Source organism: Eriocheir sinensis, unplaced genomic scaffold (assembly GCF_024679095.1).
Source record: "Eriocheir sinensis breed Jianghai 21 unplaced genomic scaffold, ASM2467909v1 Scaffold512, whole genome shotgun sequence".
Lineage (NCBI taxonomy): Eukaryota > Metazoa > Arthropoda > Malacostraca > Decapoda > Varunidae > Eriocheir > Eriocheir sinensis.
This window is the reverse complement of record NW_026111846.1, coordinates 180,750-193,769: the sequence shown is the minus strand read 5'-3', so window position 1 is coordinate 193,769 and position 13,020 is coordinate 180,750. Positions and strand designations below refer to the sequence as shown.

The window sequence follows — 13,020 nt, the reverse complement described above, 5'->3', positions numbered from 1 at the left end:
GCATTTCCTTGCCTTTCTTGAGAAGAATGAACAAAACAATGAAATGCAGGACTTTCTGAGTACTATGGAAGTACAAAATCCAGAGGACCTCTCACTCATCTTATCAAATGAATTGTTTCAGCGCTGTGACACTGCATACTCTGAATACTCGGACCTCACACGCTCAGGAGCCCATGGTGCAACAGCAGCGCTTTGGTATATGTACATTGATTACATCAGATTGTATCATCAGTTTGAGAGAAGCATCCGCACCAACGACATTGACCTGTTCATCTGCACCCTGACACCAATGATTGATTTGTTCTTTGCAACTAATCATATAAACTATGCTCGTTGGTTGACAAAGTTCCAGCTTGATCTGTTGAACATAGAGGAAACACATCCTGGACTGAGAGATCCTTGATCAAGGAGCCTTCACTGTACGCAGGACAAATAACCCATTCAGCCGAAATCCTGTGGATTTAACTCTAGAGCAGACGATAAATGCTGATGCTGCCTCTCGACTAACTGGAATCACCTCATGCACCAACAGCTACAGTGCTAGACTCAGATGGATGGTGACCAAGTCAACTCGTGCATCATTTGTGAGGCTACTTGAGGAGATGGTAGGTTTGAACAACAGTGATGAGGCCACAGCAGAACTCATGCCAAAACGAATAGCACGTGATAACAGGGACCTGATAAAAATCACACAACAGATTAAAGACACCCAGAACCCCTTTCTCCAACCAACAACAGACAACACAGAACTCCTAGTCAACATCAGCACTGGTAAGGCAGTAAGTCAGGAAATCAAGGAAGTCTTACTCAATGTACCAGAGACAGGGAAAACACGACATAAGGAGTTCATTGAAACATGTGCGAGTGATCCGGACAAATTTGAAAGTAGGATATCGAAGTCCACGTTTTTGTCATTCAAAGATGGAGGAGCAAAGAACCGGAAAACTCCTGATCAGAGGATAGCCAGACTGGTGTGCACACGTGATCTCTTGGGTCGCCTGGTGGTTCTAGCTGTGAAGAGAGAACTTGACTTGCCACATGTCTTCCAGTACCCACTGACACCAGTGCCTCTTTCAATGGGAAATCCTGATGAAACTCTGGTTAAGACAGACAAGAGCAAACTGTTAAATCTCCTGGAGGGCAAACTATCAACTGGGAAACAAGAAAGACCAGAGGTGATTGATGGTTTCATAATTGACGGACAGTTTCTCCTACGTGTACTTCCACCCAACCTTCCCCCAACGTATGGAGGTTTGGCAAGAAGCATTCTGATTCATTCCTTGTCCTCCTCAGCCAGGCAGGTGCATCTAGTATTTGATGACTACCCAAAACCATCGTTGAAGGATGCCGAGAGGGACAGGCGTGGCATTGTCGAGAAGGAATACCGTATAACTGGGCCTGAGCAGAGGAGAGTACCAAAAGACCTTAGTGATGCACTGAAATCCAGATCTTTCAAGAGACAACTACCTCTGTTCCTGGCAGATGAGTGGCAAGATCCTTCATATGGACAAATACTTGGAACTCGGCACTTATACATGGATGTCCCTGGTAAATGTTACCATTTCTGGGTATCGGAAGGTGTCATGATGCGGGAGGTCGAAGAATCACTGACATCAAATCACCAAGAGGCGGACACCAAGATGATAATTCACGCAAAAGCAGCTGATCTTGATTGTGGAAATACTGTCATTCGAGCATCTGACACAGACATTGCTGTTATTCTGATATACCATTCAACACAGTTGCAAGCTACTTTGTGGATGGATGTTGGCACAGTTTCAAAGAACAATAGGCGTTACATCAACATCACTAGAATCGCAAACCAACTAGGACCCCAGCTGTGTTCATCTCTTCCTGGTTTTCATGCCTTCACAGGCTGTGATTACACCTCTACTTTCTTTCGGAAGGGCAAAGTACGTCCATTTCAACTGATGTCCAAAATGCCAGATGTCCAAAATGCTTTTGCACAGATCGCAAGGGATGAGACAACTGAAACCAGCAGGGCAACCTTGCAACACTTCACAGCCAGTATCTATGGGAAAGCTGGTACAGCATTGAATAAACACAGATACCAGAAATTTGAGAATAGCTATGGACCTAAAATGAAGGGAAACAACCCTCTTGCCAAACTTAAAGGCATTGATGCAAGTGGGATACCTCCTTGCGAATCGGAGTGCAACATGCACATCAACCGTGTGGCATTTGTATCAAAAATGTGGGCAAATGCAGATCAGCTGGAAATCATGCAGGATCCGAAAGAAAGGGATGGCTGGCAGTTGGTAGATGGCAACTATATGCCAATATGGTTTGAAGGGGAACAAATGCCGGCAGGTTTGGTCCCTGAGGAAGGGCGAGATTTGGGAGAGGAGGAGGACCCTGATAACAGCATGGAAATCGCATCATCAGATGAAGAAGGCGCCGAAAGCTCTGATGACGATGAAAGAAGTTAGTCCAAGGTCATTTTCATTTATCATTATGTTCCCACAGATGTCACATAATAATTGTAAACACTGACATGAAAAGTGTTATTTTGAATATGGTTGGATAATTAGCGGGATTAGTTGGCAACAGATGTGATTTTGTTTTATGAAGTTGTAGGCATGATCAAGAAATTATTCTTGGCATAATGGACTATGCTACTTGGCTTTGATTTAGAACGAAATATAGAAGAGGCACAATTGATGGCAGGAGTTTTCTGGGTGAAGGTCTTTTGCAGAATTATTTACTCATGAATTTCATTTGCTTTGTACATAGTTTGTAATGTTGATTCCTTTGCTTCAGCAATGGCGAATTTTGTAACACAATAAAGTTGTTTCCTAAAGTAGTTCCCTGTATACCTCAATATCAAGCCCGGTACAGAGTTGAATTTACATACTATGCATGCGCTTGGTTGAGATGATAATTTTCCAGTGGGACATTTTCTTTGAATTGATAATGTCAGAAAATTATTAACCCCCATAGGTGACAACTCAGAAGTGTACATAATTTGGTAAAGAACATACTAGAGAACACTTGAGCACCTGTTTTGAGCATATACGTGATATGTGCTTTATATCAAGATGTGGGCGTGGTCATTCCATGATCACCTTTGACCCCTCAGAAATGGGTTAATCCCCATAGGTGACAACTCAGACGTCAACATAATGATGAAGAACACACTAGAGAACAGTTCAGCACCTGTTTTGAGCATGTACGTAATATGTGCTTTATATCAATATGTGGGCGTGGTCATTTCATGATCACATTCGACCCCCTCAGAAAAGGGTTAATCCCCAAAGGTGACAACTCAGATGAGTTGTTATAGATGCAGTAAGACCCAAGGAACATTTTCCAATAGGTTTTGTGGATGTACTCCAGATGTGATTTAAATGTTGCAGGGGCGCCCCCTACTGGTCACTCAGAAATGGACTTATCCCCATGGCGGCCGCTTAAGAGTTATTTCATGTGGTTCCTACTCTATCAGAGAGTCATTTAGCACAGGTTTGATGAATGTACTCAAAGATGTGTTTGAAACCAATATCTGGGGGTTTTGTTAACAGCTCCCCCTGGTGGTGTCCCCAAAAGTGTCACTTAAGAGTTGCATTTTTTTGGTCCCCAGCCATCATCCTAACAACTCCATACCTCAAACCTTTTGTACTCGAGATGTGAATTAAATGTTTGCTAGCTCCCAGACTAACTCCCTCAACAATCTAACATAACTAAACCAACTCCTACTAACACGTCCTAACCTAACACGGTAGGTCCCCAAGTTTGTTAGGGTGGAAAGGGGGTTAGTATAAAGCGGCCCATACACGCTCAAATTTTTTGTCAAATTTTTTGATGTCAAATTATTTGACATGAATTTGATCGTGTGTGGCATAATTTGATGGCCTAAAAGGTTTGATGTCAAATCTTTTAATCATCTGATTTCAGTAGATATTTTTTGATTTGACATCAAATAATTTGTGCGTGTGTGGCAGCTAGCAATAGTTTGCGCAAATTAGTTAGTGATTGGACATAATCAGAGGAGGACGTGCACGGCTCATCGTCATCATGGCTCCATCGAAACAGGAAAAGAAATTTCTTCTTGAGCTTATTGATGTATATAGAAGTTTACCACAACTTTGGAACGTTAAAAGTGACTGCTATAGTGACAGAAATAAAAAAGAAATGGGTTATGAGACTCTGTTACAGAAATTCCGTGATTATTATCCGGAAGGGACGAAGGAGGAGCTGAAGAAGAAAATCAACTCACTGCGGACGAGCTTCCGAAAAGAATTAAAAAAATTCAAAGACTCAAGCAGATCTGGAGCAGGAGCAGAAGAAATTTATGAGCCGTCATTATGGTGTTTTGATGCTCTTTTTTTCCTGATTGACACGGAAACACCGGCTTCTTCACGAAGCACAATACAATCGAGTGAAGAGGGACAAAATGAAGAGGTAAGTGAAATTTTAAGCATACTGTATTTAGCTGCATTCAATGACAGTTGCACAGCTTATCCAACATGATTAGATATTTAAACAAATTTCATAGTTATTCATGTCTATTTGCATCTAAAAGTAAAATTAGGTCAATGTCACATTATATAATTGTGAAAAGAAACAAATAATCAATAAAAAAAAATTACATTGCTTCCCCTTTGCTTGCTTCTAAGTATATAACCTAACTGAAAAAAATAAAAGCGCTCACTTGAAGACAAAAATAAAATAAGTTATTAAAAAAATCACCGCATAATAAGGAAAAAATAATTAGGCTACTAAAAAATCTCCGCAAAATAAGAAAAAAAATAAAGTAGGCTACTCAAAAACAAAAGCCCTAATCAATTAAGGAAAAGATATAGAAAATTAATAGCTATTACCATGTTTGTATAGTATATAAACTCTTTCTTGTCTAATAGCTTACTAAGAATTAGTCAATGTCACATTATATAATTGTGAAAAGAAACAAATAATCAATAAAAAAAAAATTACATTGCTTCCCCTTTGCTTGCTTCTATGAAACCATTTTTTACTGCCAAGGAACCGATCCGAGGGTGGAAAAATAGTGCTTCATAGTATCTCGAGTAAACTTTGCTTTTTCTGACGAATTCCTGCTGAATATGGGACGTAGGGCTGCTAGTTCTCTCTGTTTAGAACGCCATTCCCCACTATGCAGCTCATGTGTGACATTGTCCTCCCAATCCACGCTTCCCGGAGCCATGTATCCGCTTGATTGTTTCCTTAAAAAGTTATGTAGATAGCAACATGTTAATGTGACAGTCGTTGCTTTTTCTGGTGAAAGCAACATTGGCCTCTGGAATACACCGAATCTTGAAACAAGTATTCCGAACACATTTTCAACTATGCGTCGTCCCCTGCTTAAACGATAATTGAAAACCCTTCTTTCCTGGTCCAAAAAGTCGTTTCCCATTACACTGTAGGGTTTAAGAAGATTTTCATTCATTGCAAAAGCATCGTCGGCCACGAAAAAGTAAGGCACATCAATAGAGTCTCCTTCATGCAACGGTTCGGCTCCTGGTAGCTGTAGTTCGCCATGTTCCATCAAAGAACCAAATTTGGTATGGCTCATTACACCTCCATCTGAAACACGTCCGTTCATTCCTGCATCGACCATTATAAATTCGTATTTGGCATTGACAACTGCTAGCAGTACGATACTGCAATGTTTCTTATAGTTATAGTAAAATGATCCAGAGCCAATTGGTTTTTTAATTGAGACGTGTTTGCCGTCTAATGCCCCTATACAATGTGGTATATTCCAATGTTTATTGAAATCGTTGCTCAATTCTTTCCATTCTTCAGCAGTTTGCGGCATCTGTAAAATAACAAGAAAATTATTTTTTAATATTTCAGATTGGCGATGACCAGGAAGGCACAGCCATACAAGAAAGGGTAGATGAAAGTACGAACCTACACACTGTTCCAGCTCAACCTGCAAAGCGTAAGAAATTGGCAAAGTTTTCTAATCGCCAAGACGAACTGATAGGCCTAGCATGTGAACATCTTCAGAAACCTGAAAATGAATTTCTCACATTGGCTAAAGCTTGGGCCAATGATTTATCTAAAATGGATCCTAAGCAATTGTTACTTGCAAAGAAGGGAATAAACGATATTATCTTCGAGGGACTTTGTGGAAACCTGCATCGACAGTCTGTGCAGATAAATCCCATCCCACAACAAACTCGATGTTGGACACCAAGTAGTGATACCAGTGAATATGCACCAAGTCCCTATGGGTCTAATTCCAACCCACCCTTCAGCAGTACGATGGTTCATCACAGTGATTATAGAGATGCTGTACCACAACAATACCCAAACATGGCTGCAAGGAACTGTACACCTATGTCACACAGTTCGGTGACGGATAATTCGGGTAATGCTGTAGATGGAACAATTGATGCAGGAAAATATTTTGGTAACTTTAACCCAAATGCATAGGTAAAATTCATATGAATGATCCAAAAGACACTAATTTACTTTATACGAGTAATGAATGTTTTATTTTTGCATTATATATTTTTGTCAGAATGAGGTACATTTGAACATATATTGTTCATTTAAGAATTATGTATTTACGTTTATTTAGTATATTCTTCTGAATCTTTTCATTTTGTTATCATTCACACTAATTTACTTTATACGAGTAATGAATGTTTTATTTTTGCATTATATATTTTTGTCAGAATGAGGTACATTTGAACATATATTGTTCATTTAAGAATTATGTATTTACGTTTATTTAGTATAGTCTTCTGAATCTTTTCATTTTGTTATCATTCACACTAATTTACTTTATACGAGTAATGAATGTTTTATTTTTGCATTATATATTTTTGTCAGAATGAGGTACATTTGAACATATATTGTTCATTTAAGAATTATGTATTTACGTTTATTTAGTATATTCATCTGAATCTTTTCATTTTGTTATCATTCACACTAATTTACTTATACGAGTAATGAATGTTTTTTTTTGCTTTACATATTTTTGTCAGAATGAGGTACATTTGAATATATATTGTTTATTTATGAATTATTTATTTATGTTTACTTAGTAGGCCTATATTCTTCTGAATCTTTTCAGTTTGTTAACATTCTTCTCGCACAAGAATATGTTTATATAAAATTTCATTTCATTATTGTTATTCATAATTTAGTTCACTAATAAAAATGCATTGGAAAAATCAGCATCTTACCTTTATGTACGACTGCAAGCATGTGTTAATGGCGTTGCAAGTATCTATAACGATACCACCAATGGCTTGAGGAGAAATGGCACTCAGGAATTTCAGGTCTTCGAATGTGTTACCAGTAGCCAAGAAGCGGAGAGTTATTGAGAGTCTTTCAAATGGTGATATCGCACTACGCATAACTGTGTTTTCTTTGGTTATGTATGGTCTCACAAGATCTAATAGTTTGTCAAATGATTCTCCATCCATGCGAAGAAAGTTCTTGAAAACATCAGGTTCACTAATTCTTAATTCATTTAATAAAGGAACATGGCCAAATCGTTCACGACACAGATACCATTGCTGGGCCCACTTTCGTCTCTTTCGTTTCTGTGTGCTCTTCAATGCTAAGCCAAGAGCCAACGCTGTATATGCATCCATGATGACACTCGGGAGCAAACTGAAAATTTGATGAGAAGTTTGAACGTGTAGGGCGAACGTCAAACCGTCAAATAATTTGACATCAAAAAATTTGACAAAAAATTTGAGCGTGTATGGGCCGCTTAAGAGAGTCAAGTTATATTTACCTGTTATTTTATTTATTCCTTATTTAGATTATTTTTTTGGGGGGGTGGGTGGGTGGGTTGGGCATGCCAGATTCTCAACACTTTTACAAGTATTTTATGTTAAGACTATATCGGAATAGGTAGATTTGATGAGAATGGTAAAGTAAGATTAAAATATTATTTTGATAGCATTGGTCAAACAGTTTCTGGTGATATAATGTAAGGTTAGAAGTACTCAAAAGAATGGAATTAAGATTAATGCTTTGAATTTTTTGTATAGCTGTATTGTGTAATATCATCCTACTTAGAGAAAAGCATTTTAGAAAAGTAGGTAATGAAAAGTAGTATTTATGGCCATGTTCATAACAACTAAAAAGTTAATGTCTTATGATGCATATAAATAAAATACTGGTACTGATTTAGCTTTCCATCACGGCATGTATTAAATGTTATTGGAGAAGGTATGGGAAATAAAAAGCATGCCATAGTGAAACGATTAAGAAACTTGCTTCACATTTATACCCTGACAGTGCCTTCCCTGGGAGTGGACCGCGCACGCAGGATGACTGTGAGAGGCGTTGGTACAACGTACAACAAAAATCAAAGCCTTGCATTGCCAAGTGCAAGAATGAGCAGCGGCAGACTGGTAATTTTTTTTAGTTGTTATGTCTTTAAATGTAAAACTTATATTAGTTAGTTTTTTATGTGCTCACAGAATGCAGCTATACTGGCCACAATGCCTTTATTTCAGCTTAAAGTTAATAAGTTCATAGCAGTGAACTGCATATTTGATATAGAATTTTTTTTAATGTTCATCTGTCAGTGACTATCAATCTATCTAAATACCTTGGTTGTCTTCCCCCAGTGAAGGGTTTTAGCCAAGACAGGCACACACTTACTCACACACTCACACTCATGTACACCACTCTCTCAGCTGCACAGCCCCTGAGGGAGTAAAAAAGGCCCTCACTGTATGGGGGATTAGCTGCACAGTTCAGACAGGGAACTTCCACACCAAGGCCTCACAGCATACACTGGTTTACCCCTGCCCCTTCATAACAATGACATTTCCCCCAGCACCTGAGTGCCCCACACGTGTGGCACCACAGATACGCAGGCGCCTGCCTATATAACTATGACATTAGCTGTGGTAGATAAACTGGTGTATGACATCATAGGCTGCTCGTCTCATGTATTTGAAGGGGTACCAGAGCCATTCAGCATTGACATGATGTGCTAGGGATAGGACAGCAGCAACAGTCAAGCAGCAGTGAAATATTGACTGGCCTGTATGTTTTTGGCAAAAACTTTTATATTCTCATTAAAACAATTTATTAATCACCCTTAAATTCATATTCTTTGTAGATACACACTTTATCAGTATTGCTAGAGACCATCCCAGCACATTGTTCATTATTTGTGGAAAAGATACCATTAGCTGCTCCGGCAACAGCAACTGCTTCAATATCTGCTGGCCCTATGACACCAGCCACTGCTTCATCATCTGCTGGCCCAATGACACCTGCTACTGCTTCATCATCTGCTGGCCCTATGACACCAGCCACTGTTTCATCATCTGCTGGCCCAATGACACCTGCCACTGCAAGGGATGACAATGAAGCTGCTCCACCACAGTCACCACCTACTTCATCGGAGTTAAGAGATGCCTTTCATAGGGTAGCAGTATAATTTTTTGATGCTGGGGCTGAATATTACTGCCTCAAGGCTATGATTTTGTCACTATTTTTTTTTTTATTATTGAGGAGGTTAGGGTGTAAGGGGTGAACAATAATCTCTGCTGTTTTTCGACAGAAATGGTTAGCAAATTCATTCAAAGCACAAAATTTACCAGAAAAAAAAATGTGTGCCATTGTGAGTGGGTTCACTTGAGATTGGGCTCCAATACGCCTCTGTGGTCTAGTGGTCAGCATGCCTGGCTTCTACGCGGGCCCGGGTTCGAATCCCGGCCCGGGCAGTCGGCGTGCAGCTCACCCAGCTGATCATCCTCCCTCTCGGGCTGGTCGATAAATGACTACCTGGGGAAACTGTGGTAACCCGGATGTCACACTGGCCCTGTGTCCCGGGGTAATGGGCTCCCTCCCACCACAGGCTCAAGGGCCAATGTTACGGAGATGAGCACCGAGGCCACTCGCTGCTACAGCGTATGCCCCAACTTAACCTTTACCTTTATTGGCTCGACTGACAGACATGGCTTTATATGTCGAAGGTCACTGGCTCAATCCCCACAGCCAGCACTCTCTAACTTGGATTTTTCCGAGTTCCCTAGAGCCTAGATTAATTTCTCGGTGTTAAATGAGGAGATTTGCATCGGCACCCAGTCTTGGGTGTTACAAGATACGTTGTTATAATCAGGGGTGTCATTTTGACTTCAAAAGTGGGAGGGACATTATATATATATATATATATATATATATATATATATATATATATATATATATATATATATATATATATATACATATATATATATATATATATATATATATATACATATATATATATATATATATATATATATATATATACATATATATATATATATATATATATATATATATTTAGCATCATTAGCTTAAACACCTTTAGGCACCGATCATATTTGAATTTTATGTAGTCTGTGATGCAGGCAGGATATTCATTAGCACCTAATTAGACTCATGCTGCTCTTCAGTGCTCTCTGATGAACTCACAATCAAATATGTAGTATACCTATATGGTAGCATTGAGTAATCTTAGGTCACTTGGTAAAGTGTTCACCTAAGTCCGACCCAAGCTGACAACACAAACCTAAGTGTGTTTGCAAGCTGAGTGTTTAGAATATTGGCATAATAATAAAAGTTGCTGAAAACTGGATTCCACTACTTTATTGAATATATGAATAATTATAAACTGAATTTGTAATGGAGCCAAGATAAAAAAAGCTATGTTTTTCAGCGGTCATACCATGATCTCATGAAAATAATTAGGGTGACATATATAATTAATTACTACGTATTTTGGTATGATGACCATTGCACGCTTATACCACAGCTTTGCTAGCATTGAGTAATCTTAGATCACTTGGTAAAGTGTTCACATAAGTCCGACCCAAGCTGTCAACATAAACCTAAGCATGTATGCAAGCTGAGTGCTTAGAATATTGGCATAATAATAAAAGATGCTGAAAACTAGATTCCACTAAAAGAGTAATTATATACTGAATGTGTAATGGAGCCAAGATAAAAAAGCTATGTTTTTCAGTGGTCATACCATGATCTCATGAAAATAAATAGGTTTACATATATAATTAATTACTACGTATTTTGTTATGATGACTATTGCACATTAATACCATAGCTTTGAATCCAATGATGAATATCCTCAAGCAAGACACAAATAGCAACAGATTGGTCACCAATTCACTCAGTAAACACAATACTCCAGAAATGTATACACTGAATTCACAATAAAGTTGTTTCTCCACTTGGAACTTTGTAAACAGAAACCAAGTAACATCGTTTTGCTTCACTTATAAGTCATGATGTTCGCGATGTGGTCACCTCGACCTTTCGTTCCTCCTCCCTCACACTGGCAGACGTCTCTAACAAGCTTTCTTACCACCATTATCTCAATACGAATAACCGGCAGGAGTAATTTGTTTTCTAACTTGATTTTAAAGCAACAATAATTATAAATCATATTCTAAATTACATTTTAATGCAATTTTAATGTCATCTTTTTCATTTGCATGTGTGTACCTTTCTGCTACAAATAAAAGTTTTTTTTCCAAGTTTTGTTTTCCTTAACTCAAATATTTCACATTTTAATCAATAACAAAGGCATCAAACACTAATTGTATGTTCAAGCTATGTTTTTTTTTCCTTTTTCTGTTGACATAAACTGCTTCGTTTTCCTTTGGTGCCATTATTTTCACATGGGTGCAGTCTATCACTCCCACAACACCGGCAAGTTGGTAGAATTCTGCTTGCTTTTCACGGATCATCACCCTATCAAGGGGAGACTGGATAAACCTCCCGACTACCTACGGGGCACTGAGGGCGGCCAGAGTTTTCGCAATCACCCTTCTTACACTACTCTGGCTTACCCCCAAACTCATCACTTGAACACTGCAGCATTTTTCCTGTAGCCAATTATCTTTAAGTCAAAATCACTTTCAACCCCGGGGTGAGGGAATGCTCCCTTTGAACTGGATCATGTAGCTCTCTTCTCACCAAATCAGTCACAAACTCCATTCCTGCACGGTCTAATATGTATTTTTTGACAAGTTCACCATCGTTATACAGTTCCAAAGCGTCCTATCAAACTCTAAATTGCGGAGGCGGGCTGGACGAGGAAGTCCGGTGGCCATGTTGATATGGGTCTGGGTCTGGGACTCACTATTAACTTAACTATTAAGTGTTTAGAAGTCCTCGCCAGCACTCCCAAGTTAATACCAAAGTTAATAGTAGGTATTAGGCTAATAATTGTTGAGGATACACTTTGAGAGTGAAGTTAATACTAAAGTCGAAAGTTAATACCAAGTTTAGTATTAATAGTTGTCGAGGATACGGGCCCAGCACTCGTCGAGCGAGCAACTCCCCTGGCCTTTGAACCAGCTTATAGACTGCTGGGGTGCTCGCTCGGCTCCGGCTACGGGTGCAAACGCATCCGTGCCCCCCGACCAGCCAGGCAGGGCCTCATGGTCTGACCCTAGCTCCTCTGCAGGACTCTTTTAAGCCCATCCAGTCAACATGCTGGTAAAAATTAAACAACAACAACAACTTTGCCAGAGCAGTGGAACGCTAGCACTCGTCCAGCGAGCAGCATTCCTGGCCTTTGAGCCAGCTTATAGACTGCTGAGTTGCTCGCTCGGCTACGGGTGCAGGATGCTCCCGTTCCCCCCAACCAGCTGGGCAGGGCCTCATGGCCTGACGCCTAGCACCTCTGCCGTGCTCTAACCATAGCCCATCCAGTCAACGAGCTGGTAAACATAAAACAACAACAATTTTGCAAGAGGCAGTGGAACGCCAGCACTAACAACAATTTGCCAAAGGCGGCCCGTGGTAAGGTGGTGTTGGAGGCCTTTTGTAGTTTGTTCGATATCTTCTCTAGCACCCCCCCCCCTCTTTTTTTTCGGTCTATTTATTATACACCCACATCCATTAACCATATACAACACTAACAAAAAGTAGGTTATTCCTCATATATGCATGCTCTCATTAATACAAACATCATTATTAGGAAAGCATTCATTATACATCCACATTCATTAATCATACAGCTTTAATAAAAAAGAAGGCTATTCC

At 39.4% G+C, this 13,020-nt stretch overlaps 1 protein-coding gene across 1 annotated transcript; it reads left to right on the top strand.

The window, feature by feature from the left end:
* Nucleotides 1–3,778: 3,778 nt before the first annotated feature.
* On the top strand, nucleotides 3,779–7,720 carry LOC126992887 (uncharacterized). The gene is made up of 2 exons (XM_050851715.1): nucleotides 3,779–4,419; nucleotides 5,833–7,720. Exons 1-2 carry the CDS (start codon nucleotides 4,033–4,035, stop codon nucleotides 6,415–6,417), a joined length of 972 nt encoding a protein of 323 aa, XP_050707672.1. The 5' UTR covers nucleotides 3,779–4,032; the 3' UTR covers nucleotides 6,418–7,720.
* The last annotated feature ends 5,300 nt before the right edge of the window (nucleotides 7,721–13,020 follow it).

Coding starts and splice junctions, on each gene's coding strand:
- LOC126992887 (XM_050851715.1), top strand. CDS start 4,033: ATGGCTCCATCGAAACAGGAAAAGAAATTTCTTCTTGAGCTTATTGAT. Junction 4,420..5,832: donor AAGAGGGACAAAATGAAGAG/GTAAGTGAAATT, acceptor TTAATATTTCAG/ATTGGCGATGACCAGGAAGG.